The sequence below is a fragment of the Nerophis ophidion genome, linkage group LG23 (genome assembly GCF_033978795.1).
Source record: "Nerophis ophidion isolate RoL-2023_Sa linkage group LG23, RoL_Noph_v1.0, whole genome shotgun sequence".
Lineage (NCBI taxonomy): Eukaryota > Metazoa > Chordata > Actinopteri > Syngnathiformes > Syngnathidae > Nerophis > Nerophis ophidion.
In genome coordinates, this window is record NC_084633.1 from 41,285,895 (window position 1) to 41,308,112 (window position 22,218).

General features: G+C 40.2%; 2 protein-coding genes across 5 annotated transcripts in view; one reads left to right on the top strand and one right to left on the bottom strand.

Moving 5' to 3' along the window:
- LOC133541300 (GTPase IMAP family member 4-like) overlaps positions 1-22,010 on the top strand; it is a 67,274-nt gene extending 45,264 nt beyond the window's left edge. Inside the window, exons 1-2 of one of the 2 annotated variants that reach the window (XM_061884629.1) lie at positions 17,157-17,305; positions 20,399-22,010. In XM_061884629.1, coding sequence (XP_061740613.1) covers positions 20,453-21,370 — 918 coding nt within the window. In that variant the 5' untranslated portion in view covers positions 17,157-17,305; positions 20,399-20,452 and the 3' untranslated portion in view covers positions 21,371-22,010. Of the gene's footprint in view, positions 1-17,156; positions 17,306-20,398 lie in introns of those variants that run through there. The other variant, XM_061884630.1, reaches the window with a different exon arrangement.
- mrpl37 (mitochondrial ribosomal protein L37) overlaps positions 1-22,218 on the bottom strand; it is a 135,743-nt gene that overhangs the window by 88,222 nt on the left and 25,303 nt on the right. The window contains exon 9 of one of the 3 annotated variants that reach the window (XM_061884619.1): positions 17,040-17,195. The exons of 1 other annotated variant lie outside the window; for it this stretch is intronic. The gene's annotated coding sequence lies outside the window, so the exon portion shown is untranslated. Of the gene's footprint in view, positions 1-17,039; positions 17,196-21,628; positions 22,122-22,218 lie in introns of those variants that run through there. One more of the 3 variants, XM_061884618.1, reaches the window with a different exon arrangement.

Below are 22,218 nucleotides of genomic sequence, written 5' to 3' on the forward strand. Positions count from 1 at the left end.
GCCAGTGAAGGGACGCTAATATGGGGGTGATGTGCTGACGTCTGCGGGTCTGTGCTAGCAGACGAGCAGTAGAGTTCTGCACCAGCTGCAGGCCTGGCTAATGCCGACATACAGGCCATTACAGTAGTCTAAAGCATTCCAGATAAAGGCGTGGATTAATTTCTCGAGATCATGTTCGGATAGAAGAGGTTTCGCTTTCGCTATTTGGCGTGATTGATAAAAGCTTTTTTGAACGACGCTGCTGATTTGTTTTTCGATTTAAAATCTGAGTCTAACTTTACCCCCAGGTTTGTGACAAAGTCGCTGAGATAAGGGGTCAGAGTGCCGAGGTCAACGTTGGGGGAGGGAGAGGGACTTGGACTGAACAACATAACTTCTGTTTTGTCTTTATTTAGACTCAGGAAGTTAGCTGAAAGCCAGGCTTTGACATCGTGCAGGCAGTCAAAAAGACGTTGAACCGTTTTATTTTTTGCCATGGGAAAATAGATCTGGCAATCATCGGCATAAAAATGAAATGCAATACCGTACTTCCTAAAAATAGAACCAAGGGCGAGAAGGTAAAGCGCAAATAAGATTGGGGCAAGGATAGAGCTCTGGGGGACTCCATGTGGTAAAGGAGCTGTGGAAGACATTAAACTGTCTATTTTTACACAAAAACTCCTGTCGGTTAGGTATGACGGGAACCAGTTGAGGGCGGCACCCTTAATAACCACACAGTTCTCAAGACCAGTGATTAAGGTGGCGTGGTCGACGGTGTCGAACGCAGCAGACAGATCTAAAAGCGTGTTTGGCAGCTACGCCCTAAATTGTCTCTTTCTTTGTCTTTGTTTGAGTCGTGATTCGAAGTAAAAAAGGCTTGGCAACCACAACTATGCTTTACGGTTTACTGTGTAAGACCTGTCATAAGAGCAGTATTTGTGTACAGTGTTGTGGTGCACAATACAGGAGACATGTTGTCAGCAAATAAATTCACCGATACATAAAAGGAGAAAACCTGTGTGTGGGATATCGATTTGACAACAATTTGCTACCGGGACAGTACTGCTGACATACTTGCCAACCCACCCAGATTTTAAGGGAGACTCCGGAAATTCAGCGCCTCTCCCGAAAACCTCCTGGCACAAATTTTCTCCAGAAAATCTCCCGAAATTCAAGTGGAGCTGGAGGCCACGCCCCTCCCGCTCCATGCAGACAGACCTGACTCAATGTTGTGACCCTCTTAAACAGGACAATATTGCCATCTACTGTACTTAGAATAGAATGTAAATATATTCTACATTTGGGGCGGCATAGCTCGGCTGGTAGAGTGGCCGTGCCAGCAACTTGAGGGTTGCAGGTTCAATTCCCGCTTCCGCCATCCTAGTCACTGCCGGTGTGTCCTCGGGCAAGACACTTTACCCACCTGCTCCCAGTGCCACCCACACTGGTTTAAATATTGGGTTTCACTATGTAAAGCGCTTTGAGTCACTAGAGAAAAAGCGCTATATAAATATAATTCACATCACTTCACACTACATTTAAGTGCCGTCAAGGAACATGCATTAGGGAGTCTGTTCTGAAGCCCACAGTAAAGAGACGTAACTTCATCATGTCACCTGGTTATTGACTCCAACCCAATATATTACACCGTCGACGGGCAAAATGAAGAAATATGCTTGCAAGTTCCAGAACAATTGGAAACAAGAATTTCAGTTTATCCAGGAGAGTTCGAAGGGGAAGGGGTATGTTGCCCGTAAATTTTGTAGAACAGACTTCTCCATCGAACACGGCAGCCGAACGGATATATTCAGCCATGAACAGTCAGTCAGCGAGGCACAAAACGTCCGCAGCGCAGCATCGTTCACAACCCAGTATTATGGCCCACCTCTCAAAATGGAGACCCGATGGTGTAACTTATGCTGAGACAAAGATGGCTACGCTGATAGCTGGAAGCAACATCACGTTCTCATTTGCAGATGTCTACAACAAATCCGTGAAAGATGTTCTGCCAATACGCAAATGGCAGAACAAAGGTTACTCAAATAGTGAAAGGTAAGTGTTGTTGCTTTTTGAGTAACCAGCAAGCACAGTACAGTTAGTAGAACAACTGTGTTTCTATTACTGTGTATTTGATAGGTGCCGTCGGAAATTCAACTATTTCTTTTATTTTTATATATAATAAAATAAATATATATATCGCTACAATTCACTGAAAGTCAAGTATTTCATACATATATATATAGGGCTGGGCGATATATATCGCGGGTTTGGCTCTGTGCGATATAGAAAATGACTATATCGTACTATTCGAGTAGACGTTTTCACGCAGTAGTTTTTAGCTCGCGCATTACACTTCAGGTTCTCCTCGCTCTTTCTTGTGTCTCCTCAGACAAGCAGGGGCACATTCTTACATACGTCACATCTGTCATGTCATACGAACACGCCCTCGCCAAGCAGAGAGGTTCGGTGTGGCTAACGTTAGCTGTAATGCTAGCGGGTTGTTTCGAGCGAAAGAAGGTGCGAATCTGGTAACAAATGAAGGAAGAGTTAATTCCCAAGAAAAACAGCACGGTGCCCATCGTCTGGCAGTGGTTCGGCTTCAAGTGGGAATATGTCGAATAGACAACTTTTTATATATATTACTCAAATCTCATCCACCGTAATAAAAACGATCCTAAATTTTTGTTTAGTACGGTAGCATCGCTAACCCAACAAGGGACCCCTTCTAGTAGCTCCACCCACTCAGCTGATGACTTTATGCAATTCTTTAGTAAGAAAATTGAAGTCATTAGAAAGGAGATTAAAGACAATGCGTCCCAGCTACAACGGGGTTCTATTAACACAGATACGATTTTGGCCTCCAAAATAGTTTCTCTCGTTTTGAGGAAATAACATTAGAGGAATTGTTACAACGTGTAAATGGAATAAAACAAACATGTTTACTTGACCCTCTTCCTGGGAAACTGATCAAGGCGCTCTTTGTATTATTAGGTCCATCAGTGCTAAATATTATAAACTTATCACTTTCCTCGGGCACTGTTCCCCTAGCATTCAAAAAAGCGGTTATTCATCCTCTTCTTAAAAGACCTAACCTCGATCCTGACCTCATGGTAAACTACCGACCGGTGTCTCACCTTCCCTTTATTTCAAAAATCCTCGAAAAAATTGTTGCGGAGCAGTTAAATGAACACTTAGCGTCTAACAATCTATGTGAAACCTTTTAATCTGGTTTCAGGGCAAATCACTCCACGGAGACAGCCCTCGCAAAAATGACTAATGATCTATTGCTAACGATGGATTCTGATGCGTCATCTATGTTGCTGCTCCTCGATCTTAGCGCTGCTTTCGATACCGTCGATCATAATATTTTATTAGAACGTATCAAAACACGAATTGGTATGTCAGACTTAGCCCTGTCTCGGTTTAACTCTTATCTTACTGATAGGATGCAGTGTGTCTCCCATAACAATGTGACCTCGGACTACGTTAAGGTAACGTGTGGAGTTCCCCAGGGTTCGGTCCTTGGCCCTGCACTCTTCAGCATCTACATGCTGCCGCTAGGTGACATCATACGCAAATACGGTGTTAGCTTTCATTGTTATGCTGATGACACCCAACTCTACATGCCCCTAAAGCTGACCAACACGCCGGATTGTAGTCAGCTGGAGGCGTGTCTTAATGAAATTAAACAATGGATGTCCGCTAAGTTTTTGCAACTCAACGCCAAAAAAACGGAAATGCTGATTATCGGTCCTGCTAGACACCGACCTCTATTTAATAATACAACTTTAACATTTTACAACCAAACAATTAAACAAGGTGACTCGGTAAAGAATCTGGGTATTATCTTCGACCCAACTCTCTCCTTTGAGGCACACATTAAAAGTGTTACTAAAACGGCCTTCTTTCATCTCCGTAATATCGCTAAAATTCGTTCCATTCTGTCCACTAAAGACGCTGAGATCATTATCCATGCGTTTGTTACGTCTCGTCTCGATTACTGTAACGTATTATTTTCGGGTCTCCCCATGTCTAGCATTAAAAGATTACAGTTGGTACAAAATGCGGCTGCTAGACTTTTGACAAGAACAAGAAAGTTTGATCACATTACGCCTACACTGTATATACCTTTATATACATATATACATACATATATACCTATACTGTATATACCTTTATATACATATATACATACATATATACCTATACTGTATATACCTTTATATACATATATACATACATATATACCTATACTGTATATACCTTTTTTACATATATACATACATATATACCTATACTGTATATACCTTTATATACATATATACATACATATATACCTATACTGTATATACCTTTACATACATATATAAATACATATATACTGTATATACTTGATATACATATATACATACATATATACCTATACTGTATATACCTTTATATACATATATATATACCTGTACTGTATATACCTTTATATACATATATACATACATATATACCTATACTGTATATACCTTTATATACATATATACATACATATATACCTATGCTGTATATACCTTTATAGACATATATAAATACATATATACTGTATATACTTGATATACATACATATATACCTATACTGTATATACCTTTATATACAAATACATACATATATACCTATACTGTATATACCTTTATATACATACATATATACCTGCACTGTATATACCTTTATATACATATATACATACATATATACCTATACTGTATATACTTTATATACATATATACATACATATATACCTATACTGTATATACCTTTATATACATATATACATACATATATACCTATACTGTATATACCTTTATATACATATATACATACATATATACCTATACTGTATATACCTTTACATACATATATAAATACATATATACTGTATATACTTGATATACATATATACATACATATATACCTATACTGTATATACCTTTATATACATATATACATACATATATACCTATACTGTATATACCTTTATATACATACATATATACCTGTACTGTATATACCTATACATACATATATACCTATACTGTATATACCTTTATATACATATATACATACATATATACCTATGCTGTATATACCTTTATATACATATATAAATACATATATACTGTATATACCTGATATACATACATATATACCTATACTGTATATACCTTTATATACACATATACATACATATATACCTATACTGTATATACCTTTATATACATACATATATACCTGCACTGTATATACTTGATATACATCTATACATACATATATACCTATACTGTATATACCTTTATATACATATATACATACATATATACCTATACTGTATATACCTTTATATACATATATACCTGTACTGTATATACCTATACTGTATATACCTTTATATACATATATACCTGTACTGTATGTACCTATACATACATATATACCTATACTGTATATACCTTTATATACATATATACCTATACTGTATATACCTTTATATACATATATACATACATATATACTGTATATACCTTGATATACATATATACCTATACTGTATATACCTTTATATACATATATACCTTGATATACATATATACATACATACAGTATATACCTATACTGTATATACCTTTATATACATATATACCTTGATATACATATATACATACATATATACCTATACTGTATATACCTTTATATACATATATACATACATATATACTGTATATACCTTTATATACATATATACATACATATATACTGTATATACCTTGATATACATATATACACACATATATACCTATACTGCATATACCTTTATATACATATATACATACATATATACTGTATATACCTTTATATACATATATACATACATATATACTGTATATACCTTTATATACATATATACATACATATATACTGTATATACCTTGATATACATATATACACACATATATACCTATACTGTATATACCTTTATATACATATATACATACATATATACCTATACTGTATATACCTTTATATACATATATACCTTGATATACATATATACATACATATATACCTATACTGTATATACCTTTATATACATATATACATACATATATACTGTATATACCTTTATATACATATATACATACATATATACTGTATATACCTTGATATACATATATACACACATATATACCTATACTGCATATACCTTTATATACATATATACCTATACTGTATATACCTTTATATACATATATACCTATACTGTATATACCTTTATATACATATATACATACATATATACCTATACTGTATATACCTTTATATACATATATACATACATATATACTGTATATACCTTTATATACATATATACATACATATATACTGTATATACCTTTATATACATATATATACATATGTACCTATACTGTATATACCTTTATATACATATATACCTATACTGTATATACCTTTATACATACATATATACCTATACTGTATATACCTTTATATACATATATACATACATATATACCTATACTGTATATACCTTTATATACATATATACATACATATATACTGTATATACCTTTATATACATATATACATACATATATACTGTATATACCTTGATATACATATATACACACATATATACCTATACTGCATATACCTTTATATACATATATACCTATACTGTATATACCTTTATATACATATATACATACATATATACCTATACTGTATATACCTTTATATACATATATACATACATATATACCTATACTGGCTCACCTGCACTGGCTTCCTGTGCACTTAAGATGTGACTTTAAGGTTTTACTACTTACGTATAAAATACTACACGGTCTAGCTCCATCTTATCTTGCCGATTGTATTGTACCATATGTCCCGGGGAGAAATCTGCCTTCAAAGGACTCCGGCTTATTAGTGATTCCCAAAGCCCAAAAAAAGTCTGCGGGCTATAGAGCTTTTTAATTTCGGGCACCAGTACTCTGGAATGCCCTCCCGGTAACAGTTTGAGATGCCACCTCAGTAGAAGCATTTAAGTCTCACCTTAAAACTCATTTGTATACTCTAGCCTTTAAATAGACTCCCTTTTTAGACCAGTTGATCTGCCGTTTCTTTTGTTTTTCTCCTATGTCCCACTCTCCCTTGTGGAGGGGGTCCGGTCCGATCCGGTGGCCATGTACTGCTTGCCTGTGTATCGGTTGGGGACATCTCTGCGCTGCTGATCCGCCTCCGCTTGAGATGGTTTCCTGCTGGCTCCGCTGTGAACGGGACTCTCGCTGCTGTGTTGGACCCGCTTTGGACTGGACTCTCGCGACTGTGTTGGATCCATTATGGATTGAACTTTCACAGTATCATGTTAGACCCGCTCGACATCCATTGCTTTCCTCCTCTCCAAGGTTCTCATAGTCCTCATTGTCACCGACGTCCTACCGGGTGTGAGTTTTCCTTGCCCTTATGTGGGCCTACCGAGGATGTCGTAGTGGTTTGTGCAGCCCTTTGAGACACTAGTGATTTAGGGCTATATAAGTAAACATTGATTGATTGATTGACAACTTTAATTTGTCATGTGTGGGGCACAAGCGTTGCTACCAAAAGTAGCATTACTGCTAATATGTAGCATAATTTGAAAAGTCACCTGCTAATAACTTTAATAAATACAGTTTTGGTAAATTGACTTAGTTGTGATTTCCTTCTCTGCATGAAAGTTTAAAAGTAGCATATATTAATGCAGTATGAAGAAGAATGTTTGAATGTAGACACATAGAATCATCATACTGCTGTCATTATATGCATCAAGTGTTCATTCAAGTCCAAGGCAAAATATCGTAATATACATCGTATATCGCAATATGGCATAAAAATATCGCGATATTAATAAAAGCCAATATCGTCCAGCCCTACATATATATATATGTATATATATATATATATATGAAATACTCGAGTTGGTGAGTTATACGCCATCCCTCTTAACCACACCCCCGCCCTAACCACGCCCCCAACCACGCCTCCGCCCCACCCCCGACCACGCCCCGAAATCGGAGGTCTCAAGGTTGGCAAGTATGACTTCTGATACCACAATTATTTCAGGCAAACAAAAGATGTGTGTCATCGACACATTTTTTTTACTATATTTTATTAATTATTTGCAAAATATGGTCAATGGTGCAAAATAACAAAAATAAAAAATATTATTGTTTCCTATTGACTTCATTGGCATTTGGCCCCGTCCCTGTAAACAATGTAACAATGTATTAATATAGAGAATATAAATAGAGAAAATTTGACTATAGAGAATAGAAATATAGAGTAATATATGTATAAATATAGTCAGGGTGGGGTCCCCCCTTGGCTGATGTCTTTGCGTCGTCCTCCCGACAACAGCTACATTTTTTATTTATTATAGTCCTAATTTGCATCCTAAATGCAAATGCGGGGCTACATGCTAGGCTAAAGGCTAGAGCTACACGACCACCACTACCTAGCCTGCTGCTAGCTAACGTGCGCTGGCTCGACAACAAGCTGGATGAGCTGACAACCAGGTTTACATCCCAGCGTGAACTGAGAGAATGTACTCTTATTTTCCTGGAAACCTGGCTTTCGGACAGCATCCCTGACTCTGCTATCCAGCTAGCAACACACTCAGTCTACCGTGGAGACCGGAGAAAGGCTTCAAGAGAGGCGGCGGCGTCTGTGTTTACGTGAGTAACAGCTGGTGCTCGGACGTACAGGTGGTTGAAAGACACTGCTCGGACAACATTGAGTTTTTGATGGTGAAATGCAGACCTTCTTACCTGCCAAGGGAGTTCAGTGCAGTCTTTATACTGTCTGTTTACATCCCGCCACGGGCGGACTCCACTACAGCGCTGAAGCTGCTGCATGACGTCATCAGTAAACAAGAGACCGCGCACCCCGATGCTGTGTTCACGGTAGCTGGGGATTTAACCACCGCAACCTAAAGAGTGTTCTCCCCAAATACCATCAGTATGTGAACTTTACTACAAGGGTGAAAAACACCCTGGGCCAGGTGTACTGCAACGTGAGGGGAGCCTACAAGTCTGTAACCAGACCACACTTTGGACTATCTGATCACATCTCAGCTTTTCTATATCCAGCGTACAGACAGTGTCTCAAGCAAGCCCCTCCCCCCCCCAGTGAGTAAAACTGTTAAAGTGTGGAATGAAGACACTGAACTATTGCTTCAGGACTGCTTTGGGAGTACAGACTGGGACATGTTCCAAACTGCTGCTCAGAGGGATGATGGTACTGTGGACATAGAGAATATGCTTCTAGTGTGGAAAACATTGTTCCCACAAAACAATACAAGATATACCCAAACCAAAAACCTTGGATTAACTGTGATGTTCGGTCCAAGCTACATGCCCGCTCCACTGCATTTGTCTCTGGCAACGCTGAGGACTACAAGAAGGCCAGATATGACCTGCCTAAATCCATCAACGAGGCCAAGGGACAATACAGACAAAAGGGATTCTACTCCACCACAGATTCCCGGCGCATGTGGCAAGGCCTGCAACACATCACAGACTACAAGCAGGGGGGCAGGGGGGTCACAAACAGCCAACAATCACTGCCAGATGAGTTGAATGAGTTCTACGCCCGCTTCGAGGTCCTCAACACCAACCAACAGAGAGGAGTTCTGACCACGGAGCGCACGCAGGACCCACCACTCACTGTGACAACAGCAGAGGTACGTACAGTTCTGAGGAGAACAAACCCACGGAAGGCAGCCGGCCCAGACAACATACCTGGCCAGGCCCTCGGGGTGTGTTCATCAAAGCTGGCTGACGTACTTGCTGATATATACAACTTGTCTCTAGCACAAGCTGTTGTGCCCACCTGCTTCAAGACCACCACCATCGTGCCCCTGCTAAAGAAAAACACTGTGACCTGTCTGAATGACTATCGCCCTGTTGCACTCACCCCAATAGTGATGAAGTGCTTCGAAAGGATAGTCATGTCACACATCAAGAAGACCATCCCAGACACACTAGACCCTCTACAGTTTGCCTGCCGGCAGAACCGGTCCACTGAAGATGCAGTCAACGCCGCCATCCACATCGCCCTCACCCACTTGGAGGGCAAGGACATATATGCCAGGCTATTACTCATTGACTACAGCTCTGCTTTTGACACGGTCATCCCACAAAAACTCACCGCTAAACTCCTCACTGTTGGTCTGACACCAACTCTCTGTGACTGGGTCCTAAACTTTCTCACAAACTGGCCCCAGTCAGTCAGAATCGGCAACCAGACGTCCGGCACAAAGGTTCTAAGCACATGGAACCCCCATGGCTGCGTGCTGAGCCCCCTACTGTACACCCTCTTCACACACAACTGTGTGGCCTCCCAGAACACCATCAGTATCATCAAGTTTGCTGATTGATACTACGGTCGTCGGACTAATCACCGGGGGAGCTGAGGCAGCGTACAGAAGGGAGGTAGCGGAACTGGTGGCCTGGTGTCAGGATAATAATCTCTCCTTGAACACAGACAAGACCAAGGAGATGATTATTGACCCACGGAGGAGTGCACAATACACACCTCTGTACATAGGGGAGAAAAAGGTGGAACGGGTGAAAACCTTTAAATTCCTCAGGACCCACATCAGCGAAAACCTCACCTGGGATCACAACACCCAACAAACATTAAAGAAAGCCCAGCAGTGACTGTACTTCCTAAGAAGGCTGAGAAAATTTGGCATGCCACCCCAAATTCTCAGCAACTTCTATAGAAGTACGGTTGAGAGTGTCCTTACCAGCTCAGTCACGGTCTGGTATGGAAACTGCACTGCTAAGGACAGGAAGGCACTCCAGCGAATGATTAAAACTGCTCAGTACATATCAGGAGCAGCCTTCCCCTCACTACAGGACATGTAGTCTACCAGGGCCACCAGGAGAACACACATCATCATCAAGGACAGTACACAGTCTCTTCAGCCTCCTAGCATCAGGTAGACCATACAAGAGCCTGAAATCCAGGACTACCAGACTGACAAACAATTTCTACCCACAGGCTATCAGGCTTGTGAATGCTAACTTGTGATTGCTAGCAACACCCCCCACCCCCTGTTTTTCTTCTATCTTTTGAACAATAGACAGCTACCTTGACCACCCCCTAACTGTGAACCATCACTGTAGACACGTTTCACCTTTGATCACTAAAGACACTTTAACTGCTGCTGTGAGCCAAGGTCACCTCCATATTTATACTGTTGACTGTCAATCAGAATGTGCAATAATGTTATGTTACTCACTGTGCCTCGTATATAACATTTTTTATTTTTATTTTAGCTAAGTACCGTGTGACTTGTTGAAGGGTGGACTAGCAAAGTAAGATTTTCATTGTACAGCAAACTGTCTGTTTGATTGTGCATATGACAATGAAACAAGGTTGATTCTTGAGCTTGATTCTATAGAAAATGGACTTTTGAATTGCATGAAACAAGCAGCGTGAACCAAGCATGAAACAGCAAACGTGGCATGAAGCAGAGCGACGCCAGCACGACCAACTGGAAAAACAGGCTTAAATAATAACAACATAATGGAAACAGGTGCGTGAGTCACATGAATAAGGCAGGTGATACTAATGGGTCGTCATGGTGACAAAACAAACAAGGATGCGTAAAAACAGGAACTAATGGAGTTTTAACCAAACAGTACATAACTAAACAAAACATGATCACAAAACATGACAATCAGCAAACAGAAAGATACAGCATTGATGTCAATGAATAATAGTAGGGGTCCAAGTATAGACCCCTGAGGTACTACATCAGGACATCTTACATTTGGATGAAGAACACCCATTGGCATACACATATTTCTCACGGTTAGAAACATAACCGCGAGAAAATATATTTGGAAAACTATAGATACGTAATTTATCAAGTCCAAATAGTATAATCAACGGTATCAAAATCTTTGGAAAGATCAATGACTATGCCAAGAGCAAATTCCTTCTCAGTGTAGATATTCTCAATCAACTGAACAAGAACATTATCGCTGGAGTGATTTTCCCTAAAACCATATTGTGTTCATTCAAGTGGTGCATCATTCTTTTATAAACCAGTTTTTCCAATATTTTAGAGAAACAGGGTAACACTGCTGTTGGCCGATCATGATTAAAAAGTCTTGGATCTCCGGATTTATGCACAGGAGTAACTTTGGCTATTTTTAAATCGGATGGAACCTCCCCAAGATTGCAGGGATAGGTTAAATATGTGTGCAAGGGGTTTAATGACATAGGAGGAAAGTGAATGAATGGATGAATGAATGAAGCACCTATATCTTCATGACCAGCTGCTGATATCTTCAACATGGAAACTCATTCCAATACCTCTGTTTCATTTGTATCTTCAAACTGCGAGAGAGAGAAGGGACATTTCCCTTAATGTAATCTAGATGATTGCTATTTGGTTTTCCCATTTCCTTAGACAGTGCTGAACCCACATTTGTAAAGAAATTGTTAAATTCATGTACTATAACAACAGGGTCATTACACATCTTTTCAGCATCCTGGAACTGAGATGGTCGCGGTGCATTCCATTTTCTTTTGTTGAGAAGTTCATTGACAACTTTCCAAGTGCATTTAGAGTCTCATGAGACTATGAATACAATTTTTATTCAAACGATAGAATATTTAATTGTTTAGATTGGTCGGATCTAGTCGTTGAATCAGATTGGTCGGATCTAGTTTAGCGGCTATATATTGTAAAATATTTATACTCCAAAGCCCAGGGGGGTGTGCCTGGGCAAGGATGATTTCGCCCTATCGTAGTGAGAAAAACTACAACGACAGTCGTTGAAGTATAATTTCCCCTCGAGCGGAAACCGTTGTTGTTTCTCACTACGATAGGGCAAAACCATTCTTGCCCAGGCAGACCCTTCTGGTTTTGAAATATAAATATTTTGGGTTTCGGCAACAGCCGCTAGACTGGTCTGACCATTCCGAGTGTTAGACTTGATCAGACCGATCTGAGTCTAAGACTAGATCCGACCGATGTAAGTCTAAGACTAGATCCGACTGATAAAAGTGTTAGACTAGATCCGACCGATCGAAGTCTTGGACTAGATCCCACCGATCTAAGTCTTAGACTAAATCCGACCGATCTGAGTCTTGGACTAAATCCAACCTGATCTCAGTCTAAGACTACAACATGACCCTGCCAAGACCATTGATTGTAGATAAGGATTGTTTTGCTGAGGGCCAGCAAACACTTTCCAATGATTTGTCTGCTGCAGTTGTTCCTTCTGGCTGTCAAAGTCATCATCATCTCACCTTGCAGAGAAGAAAACCATACAACACTTAGCTTAAGCACACTTTATGTGCCAGTTAGTATTCTAAAGACTGAAACCAAGAGAGGAGATTTTTACTTTCCCTTTCGTTTCACGTCATCCTTCATTGTTTGGCAGGAAATACTTCAGCTGCGCCCTAAATTGTCTCTTTATCTCGCTTGTTTGAGTTATGTGATTCTGACGGTAAAAGGGCTTGGCACCCACAACTATGTCTTCTGTGTAAGACCTGTCATAAGAGCAGCATTTGTGTACACTGTTGTGGTGCACAATACAGGAGACGTGTACAGGCCGGGGGCTCTAACCTCTCATATCATGAAAACCATGGAGAGGTTGGTCCTGGAACAACTCCGCCTTACAGTCAAGCCCCACCTGGACCCACTCCAATTCGCCTACCATCCCCGACTGGGAGTAGAGGACGCAGTCATCTACCTGCTGAACCGAGCCCACGCCCACCTGGACAAGCCTGCGAGCAGTGTGAGGGTCATGTTTTTTGACTTCTCCAGTGCTTTCAATGCTATACGGCCTGGGCTACTGGGTGTGAAGTTGGAGAAGATGCAGGTGGAGGCCCCCTTGGTGTCCTGGGTTGTAGATGACCTGACTGACAGACCACAGTACGTTGGACTGCAGGACTGTGTGTCTGACAGGCTGGTCAGTAACACCGGGGTCCCGCAAGGCACAGTCCTCTCCCCCTTCCTCTTCACCATTTACACCACCCATTTCCACTATCAATCAGAGTCCTGCCACCTTCAGAAGTTTTCTGATGACTCTGCGATAGTGGGGTGTATTGAGGATGGTGATGATGAGGAATACAGGGCACTGGTGGAGGACTTTGTCACATGGTGTGGACAGAACCTCCTCCAGCTCAATGTGACGAAGACCAAGGAGCTGGTTGTGCACCTTGGATGGAGGAGGAGTACTCTGGTGACCCCTGTTTCCATCAAGGGGGTGGATGTGGACATGGTTGAGGATTATAAATACCCGGGAGTACACCTGGACAACAAGCTGAATGGGTGAAGACACGCTGAGGTCCTCTACAAGAAGGGACAGAGCCGCCTCTACTTCCTCAGGAGGCTAGGATCCTTCAACATCTGTACAAAGATGTTGAAGATGTTCTACAAGTCGGTGGTGGCGGGCGCCTTCTTGTACGCCGTGGTTTGCTGGGGCAGCGGGCTGAGAGTGAGGGACACAAACAGACTGGACAAGTTGGTAGAGAAGGCCAGTAACGTGGTGGGAATGGAGCTGTCTAGCAAAACTCCTAGCCATTACGGACAACACCTCCCACCCACTACACCCGGACATTGCGGAGAGAATGAGCACGTTCAGTGGAAGGCTCAGACTCCCAAAATGTAACACGGAACCACACAGGAGGTCCTTCACACCGACAGCCATCAGACTGTATAATGCATATGTTCCTTGACTGCACTTAAATGTAGAATATATGTAGAATATATTTATACTATTCATATATTATATATTACATATATAATATATGTTATATTTTATTTATTATTATTATTGTTTATTGTGAGCGAACTGTGGTGCTGAATTTCCCCCAGGGATCAATAAAGTACTTTCTATTCTAATCTATTCTCTTCTATGTTGTCAGCAAATAAATGCACCGATACATAAAAGGAGAAAAGCTGTATGTGTATGATACCGACTTGATAACAATTTGCTACAGGGACAGTACGGCTGATACCACAAGTATTTCAGGCAAACAAAAAATGTGTGTCATCAACACATTTTTACAATATTTTATACATTATTTGCAAAATGTAGTCAATGGTGCAAAATAACTAAAAGAAAAAATATTATTGTTTCCTATTGACATCATGGGCATTTGGCCCCGTCCCTGTAAACCATGGGTGTCCAACTCTGGCCTGCCGTGTAATTTCATTTGGCCCTTGAGGCAATATCAAATTAACATTAGAGCTGGCCCGCCGGTATTATACAGCGGCGGTGCCGCTGTATAATACCGCATTCACTGCTTATCCTCATACTTGCCAACCCTCCTGATTTTCCCAGGAGACTCCCAAAGTTCAGTGCCCCTCCCGAAAATCTCCTGGGACAACCATTCTCCCGAATTTCTCCCCGGACAACAATATTGGGGTCGTGCCTTAAAGGCACTGCCTTTAGCGTTCTCCACAACCTGTCGTTACGTCCGCTTTTCCTCTATACATAAAGCGTGCCGGCCAAGTCACATAGTATATGCCGCTTGTGTACACACACACACACAAAAGTGAATGCAAGGACTATTTGATCAACAGCCATACAGGTCACACTGAGAGTGGCCGTATAAACAACTTCAACACTGTTACAAATATGTGTCACACTGTGAACCCTGACCAAACAAGAATGACAAACAATTCGGGAGAACAACTGCACTGAAACACAACAGAACACATACCCAGAAGCCCTTGCAGCACTAACTCTTCCGGGACACTACAATATCCACCCCCGCTACCACCAAACCCCGCCTCCACCCAACCCCGACCACCTCATTGTTATTTTATTTTCTAATTTATTAGCTAGTGGAAAAAGTTAATGTTGATATTTACTTCAGAAAGCTGCAAATACAAATGAGGCATTACATTTTTTATTTCAATGTTATTTCTGTGATGTTTTTTCGTTTGTTTTTTAAAAGTTGATTTTGCTCTATTAGGTTGTATAAACGTTGTTAAAGCAAATCAGTGTGGCAAACTGAGCAATAATTAACGTTTTCATCATGCACTTTCTCTTGCTACTTCAAGGCGTGAATGTTTGATTCATTCCTTATTGTTATTTTACTTTCAAATTTATTATTAGCCTGTGGAAAAAGTTTATTTTGATATTTACCTCAGAAGGCTGCAAATAGAAAAGACGCATTCAAGTTGTATTTAAATTATATTTGATATGCCATTGATATTTTTTTATTATTTCTATTTGAAATACTATTTTGCATGTCACTATAAAGTTATATAAGCCTTGCTTGTTCAATATTCAATGCAAAACTTGTTTGGGTCCCTATTAAAAGGTTCATTTGTTCAACCTCGGCCCGCGGCTTTGTTCAGTTTTACATTTTGGCCCACTCTGTATTTGAGTTTGACACACCTGCAGTAAACAATGTATTAATATAGAGAATATAAATATATAAATTTAGAGAATAGAAATATAGAGAATCTAAATATATAAATACAGAGACTCTAAATAGTAAAGTATCATGCAGCTGTATTGACACTTCCTGGTATTGGCCATATCCCCGTTGCCAGACGTAGGATAATCTGTGTAATTTGATGACTATTTCAGACCCTCATTGACACAATCGTTAAAATAAATGCAATGACGTACAATAACTGTAATTGTTCGACACATGATATTTGCAAACACAAACATGACACTTGACAGTTGGGGAGCTTCTTTTGGGGCAGTATAGCTCGGTTGGTAGAGCGGCCGTGCCAGGAGGGTTGCAGGTTCGATCCCCGTTTCCGCCATCCGAGTCTATGCCCTTGTGTCCTTGGGCAAGACACTTTACCCACCTGCTCCCAGTGCCACCCACACTGCTTTAAATGTAACTTTGATATTGGCTTTCACTATGTAAAGCGCTTTGAGTCACTCGAGAAAAGCGCTATATAAATATAATTCACTTCATTTCTTTTGCCGACATTCTGGGTTTATTAAAAGATAAACATGCATTAAAAGTATTCTGTGGTAATGTTTTTACTGTAACAGGCGGTCTGGTGCAAGGTTTGATTTGGTATGTACGATAATATTCCTCAAAAGATGGCAATATCAGCGTCTGTTGCGGTAATGTGTCATTTCCCATCTGGCAACTTGACGTGCTGGCACTATAAAAAGGAAGAAGAAGAAGAAAAGTGCCATTAGGATAAAAGAAGTGAAAGGAGAGAGAGAGAAGAAGAAGAAGAAGAAGAGAGAGAAGAAGGTGGTGTCAGTAAATGTAAGTCACTACGGTAACATTATTGAACAAATGTATTTGAAAGACTTGACTTGACTTTTGTTGTGGCGTCGTCGTGCTTTTGGACTTTGGTAACGTTGCAATCTTCACCACCATTTTGATTACTGACATGTTCAACTCTGACAAATATAGTTTCACTTTCACTGCGGAGAACCTTCATGTTTTTAAGACCCACCTTTTTGATTCGGCTTTTACCTGATAGTCATTATTTTATTGAAGTCATTTGTATTTTACTTTTTATCCTATTAGTTACGCAGGATTTTATTTAGTTATATTATGTATGTATTTATTGTGTATATGTATATATATATATATATATATATATACATATATAAATATATATGTATATATATATATACGGTATATATATACCGTATATATATATGTATATATATACATGCATGTGTGTGTATATATGTAGTTAAAGTAGCAGTGATTGTCACACACACAAAAGGTGTGGTGAAATTTGTCCAGGATCTTTCAAATATATATATATATATATATATATATATATATCAATATATATATATATATATATATATATATATATATATATATATATATATATCATCAGGAGATTTTAATGGAAGCATTCACATACAATGGTTTATATAGGGCACAGAGTGGGTGGGTACAGGCAGGCGTACCCACGTATTTTGTTTATAGTCATATCAAATAAAGATGCATTAAATAGACAAATGCAATTACAACATTATATTTTGTAACATACCAAACTGTGTCATTTCTCTTAATATCTCATTGACAAAATGATTCAACCCTTTGAAAATCATAACTCTTAAGAACAGAATTTGAATAAGGTCTTTTCAATCAGGTGTTGAAAACACCTGCAGATGTGATTAGAACCATAACGAGCAACAATTAAACTGATTGAAAAAGACTGTGACGCTCAGCTTCTTGTAGATGGTCAATGGTGTATTTGCAACATGGTGAAGTCCAGGGAGTGGTCAAAGAAGTCAAGAGAGGAGGTCATTTCTCTTCATAAGAAAGGATATGGATATAAGAAAATAGCAAAGACATTACACATTCCAAGAGACACAGTTGGGAGCATAATTCGCAAGTTTAAAGCTAAAGGCACAGTGGAAACACGACCTGGGCGTGGTAGAAAGAGGATGCTGTGTGCGTACAGTGGTGAAAAACCCCCCGGTAACAGCTGAGGAACTACAACAGGACATTGCAGAGGGGGGAAGGCAGGTTTGGTCCCAGACAATAAGGCGCGCACTACGAGATGAAGGCCTCCATGCCAGAACTCCCAGGCGCACCCCACTTCTGACTACCAGGCACAAGAAAATAGACTCCAGTATGCCAAAAATCATCTGGACAAACCCCAAAGGTTTTGGGAAACTGTTCTATGGAGTGATGAGACAAAAGTGGAACTCTTTGGACCTGTGAATCAACGTTATGTCTGGAGGAGAAAAAATGAAGCTTAGAAAGAGAAGAGCATCTTGCCTACTGTTAAGCATGGTGGGGGGTCAATCATGCTCTGGGGCTGTTTCTCTGCCTCAGGTACCGGGAATCTCCAGCGCGTTCAAGGCATTATGAATTCTATTTCCTAGCAAATGTCATGAAGTCAGTGAGGAAGCTGAGGCTTGGGAGACGTTGGACCTTCCAACAGGACAAGGATCCCAAGCATACCTCCAAATCAACATCAGAGTGGTTGCAGAAGAAGGGCTGGAAGACTCTGGAGTGGCCTTCACAGTGGCCAGACCTAAATCCTCTAGAAAAGCTGTGGTGGGACTTGAAGAAGGCAGTTGCAGCACGCAAGCCCAAGAATATGAATGAACTGGAGGCCTTTGCCCAAGAGGAATGGGCTAAAATACCTGTAGATGCTTGCAAGAAGCTTATGTATCACCTTTGAAGGATGTCATTACTGCCAAAGGCTGTTCTACTAAGTACTAAAGATGCATGGAACTAGGGGCTTGAATCATTTTGTCAATGAGATATTAAGAAAAATGTCCTTTTTTCCTATTTTGTAAAATACAGTGTTACAATTGAAGTTGCATTTGTCTTGTCAGGCTTTCCTCTGACAGTTTGACTACGTTGTAGTTTTTTCCTCTGTGTTTAGTATTTCCTGTCCTTAGTTCCTGTCTAGTGCTCTTATTTTGGTTCGGCTTCCTGTCTGTCTCCCTGTGTCCTGTTTTCACTCAGCTGCGGCTGATTGGCATCTGGCTACACCTGATGTCAATCAGCCTGCTCCTATTTAACCTGCTTTGTTCCTCCAGTCAGTGCTGGATCATTTGTATTGTCGTGTCAGTCATTTTCTACTTGTCATTCCTACTGGTCCTGTGACTGCAGCGTAGCGGTAAGCTATATTTGGTAAATGTTTGTAGCTTACTGTTTTTTTGTTCCCTGCTTCCGATTTGTTTGTTCATAGCCCTTAGTTTGTTATATCCGCCCACGTGCGTGCTTTTTGTTTGTTCCCTTTGTTTGTTCTAGTTGTAGTATTTTATATTAAAACCATGTTTTCCCATTCAATGCCTGCCTCCATCTCTGCATCTTGGGGTTCGTCACCAAATAACTCTGACATGTCTATTTGACACATCTTTATTTGACATGACTATAAACAAAATACAGAATACATTTCCTACTTGCTAAAACACCAAAATAGTGTGGGGGTTGAATCATTTTGATCACAACTGTATGTCCCCTCCAACCAATAACGTCACAAGCACACGTCAACATAAGCGTCATCATTCCGCGACGATTTCAACAGGAAACTCCGCGGGATATTTAATCATCATTTGCAGCACTTGGCTCTGCTGCTGGCTTGCCACTGACACCTCGGCTAGAACTCGACCGAGCGCCTCCAGAAGGGTTTGGGCCGATATCTCTTTTGTGTTCCTGCTGTTTTGGGTGCTACTTGTGAACGTCTTCTTAACCCTGGGTTCTTTTGGACCAACAGTACCACGTCACAATCAATGTTTTTGAATTTAAATGTTTTCAATTAAATATGGTAGATAATGTACAGATATTTACCCCCAAAGGACAACAATATCCTCAATATACTTTTGTGGGTTACATGAATCATTTGAATCAGTTTTTAATTCTGTTTTGCAGTCTTTCCGCCACTGCTGAGTTGAGCTAAAGGCCACAAAGAACAAAAGCCTCACCATGTCTGGAGAACTCAGGCTGGTTCTGGTGGGAAATACAGGAGTTGGCAAGAGTGCGACCGGCAACACCATCTTGGGCAGCGAGCACTTCCTGTCAGAGGTCGGCTTCTCCTCGGTGACCCGCGAATGTCAGCAGGGAAGCACTGAGCGGCTACTGGACACTGACCAGGAAAGACCAACAAGAGTGGAGGTGGTTGACCTACCAGGCTTCGGGGACACTCACATGAGTGAGGATGAGATAAATACTATGATGGTTAAATGTTTGGCTTTCTGTACTCCAGGACCACATGCTTTTCTCTTGGTGGTGCCGATCGGCCGTTATACAGATGATGTGAACAAGGCTGCGCTAAATGTGGCCAACATATTTGGGGAGGAAGCCCTCAAATCTCACACCGTGGTTCTTTTTACCAGAGGGGATGAGCTTAAGGGGATGAGCATTAAAGAATACCTGAGAAATGCTCCGGCTGACCTTAAAGGTCTGATCAAAAAATGTGGCGACCGGTACCACTTGTTGAACAATGAAAACCCCGGTAATGTGGCACAGGTTGGACAACTCTTGATGAAAGTGAAGAAGATGGCGGAGAAGACTGCAACTGGGTTTTATACCAATGATATGTTGAAGAAGGTAGAGGCCATCTTTCGGGAGGAGGGGAGAATTGCATTAAGGAAGAAGCTGAAAACTATAGTGGGTCCCGCCATTGGCTTGGCTTTGTTGACAGCATTTGGCGCGGCTGCCCCCATAATAGCTGCAGTCACAGGATGTGTAGGGTTAGCAGTAGGAATAGGTGCAGCTGTAGGAACAGTCGGGGCGGTGGTCGGTGCAGGTGTGGGTGGCCTCGTTGCCTTTAACCGCGGTCTTGATGCTAAGACTCCAATGGAGGACGTTAAGGAAACTCCACTACAGCAGAAACAAAAATAAAAATGCAAGTTGCTCAGAAATATGCCAGGAAGGCTCATGTCAGAGCCAGCAATACAAAAATGCCAAAGTCATGTGTGCATTTGGACCACTTTTGTAAAAAAAAAAAAAAATTTTTTTAAGTATGCAATCAGATGTTGCCTGTTATTAATGTCTTCTTTGCTTTTCAAACCTTTTGATATTATTTAGAGCAGAAAACGAAAACATTTTAAGACGTTTTATTTGAAATAATATACCTGCACAAACTTTTTCCCAATCAAATGGAAAATAACCACCTGTCAGAAATGTATTCTTTCTAGTCTTGAGGTTCAGGATTTACTTTCTAAAATTAAATATGCTGAAATAATATGATTGGATTTGGATTATATTTGTCTTCTGTTCATCTTAGATACATTTTCCTTGTTTTGTTTGATTGAAGCATCATGGGGGAGTGTTATATACAATCTGCTGCACCTGGGTGGGAACATGTTTTTCACCATCGTGGGAGAGGTACATTATTTTTGAACATGCTTATTTTGAATTTTGCTTTTCCCCCCATGAAGTACACGACAACCTTGGCCTTTTAATTTTCTTTTGGTGAATGGTTGCATTTGAAATTGTATGTTGTGATGGCGACCACCAAATAAAGCATTCTTAAACCTTCTGGTCTTGTGGTGTTTTTACCTGCCAGTACCACTGAATTGACGTTACGTTACACCGCCCAGCGCCGTAGTGTTGTGGTGTGGCTCACTCAATGCTGAGTACTCTTACGTCCCTGCACATAGTACAATAGTACAAGCACATAGTCACGTGTACTGTTGTACAATTCATTTGAAATGATGTATCATAACCAAAAAAGTTTGTTATCAGGA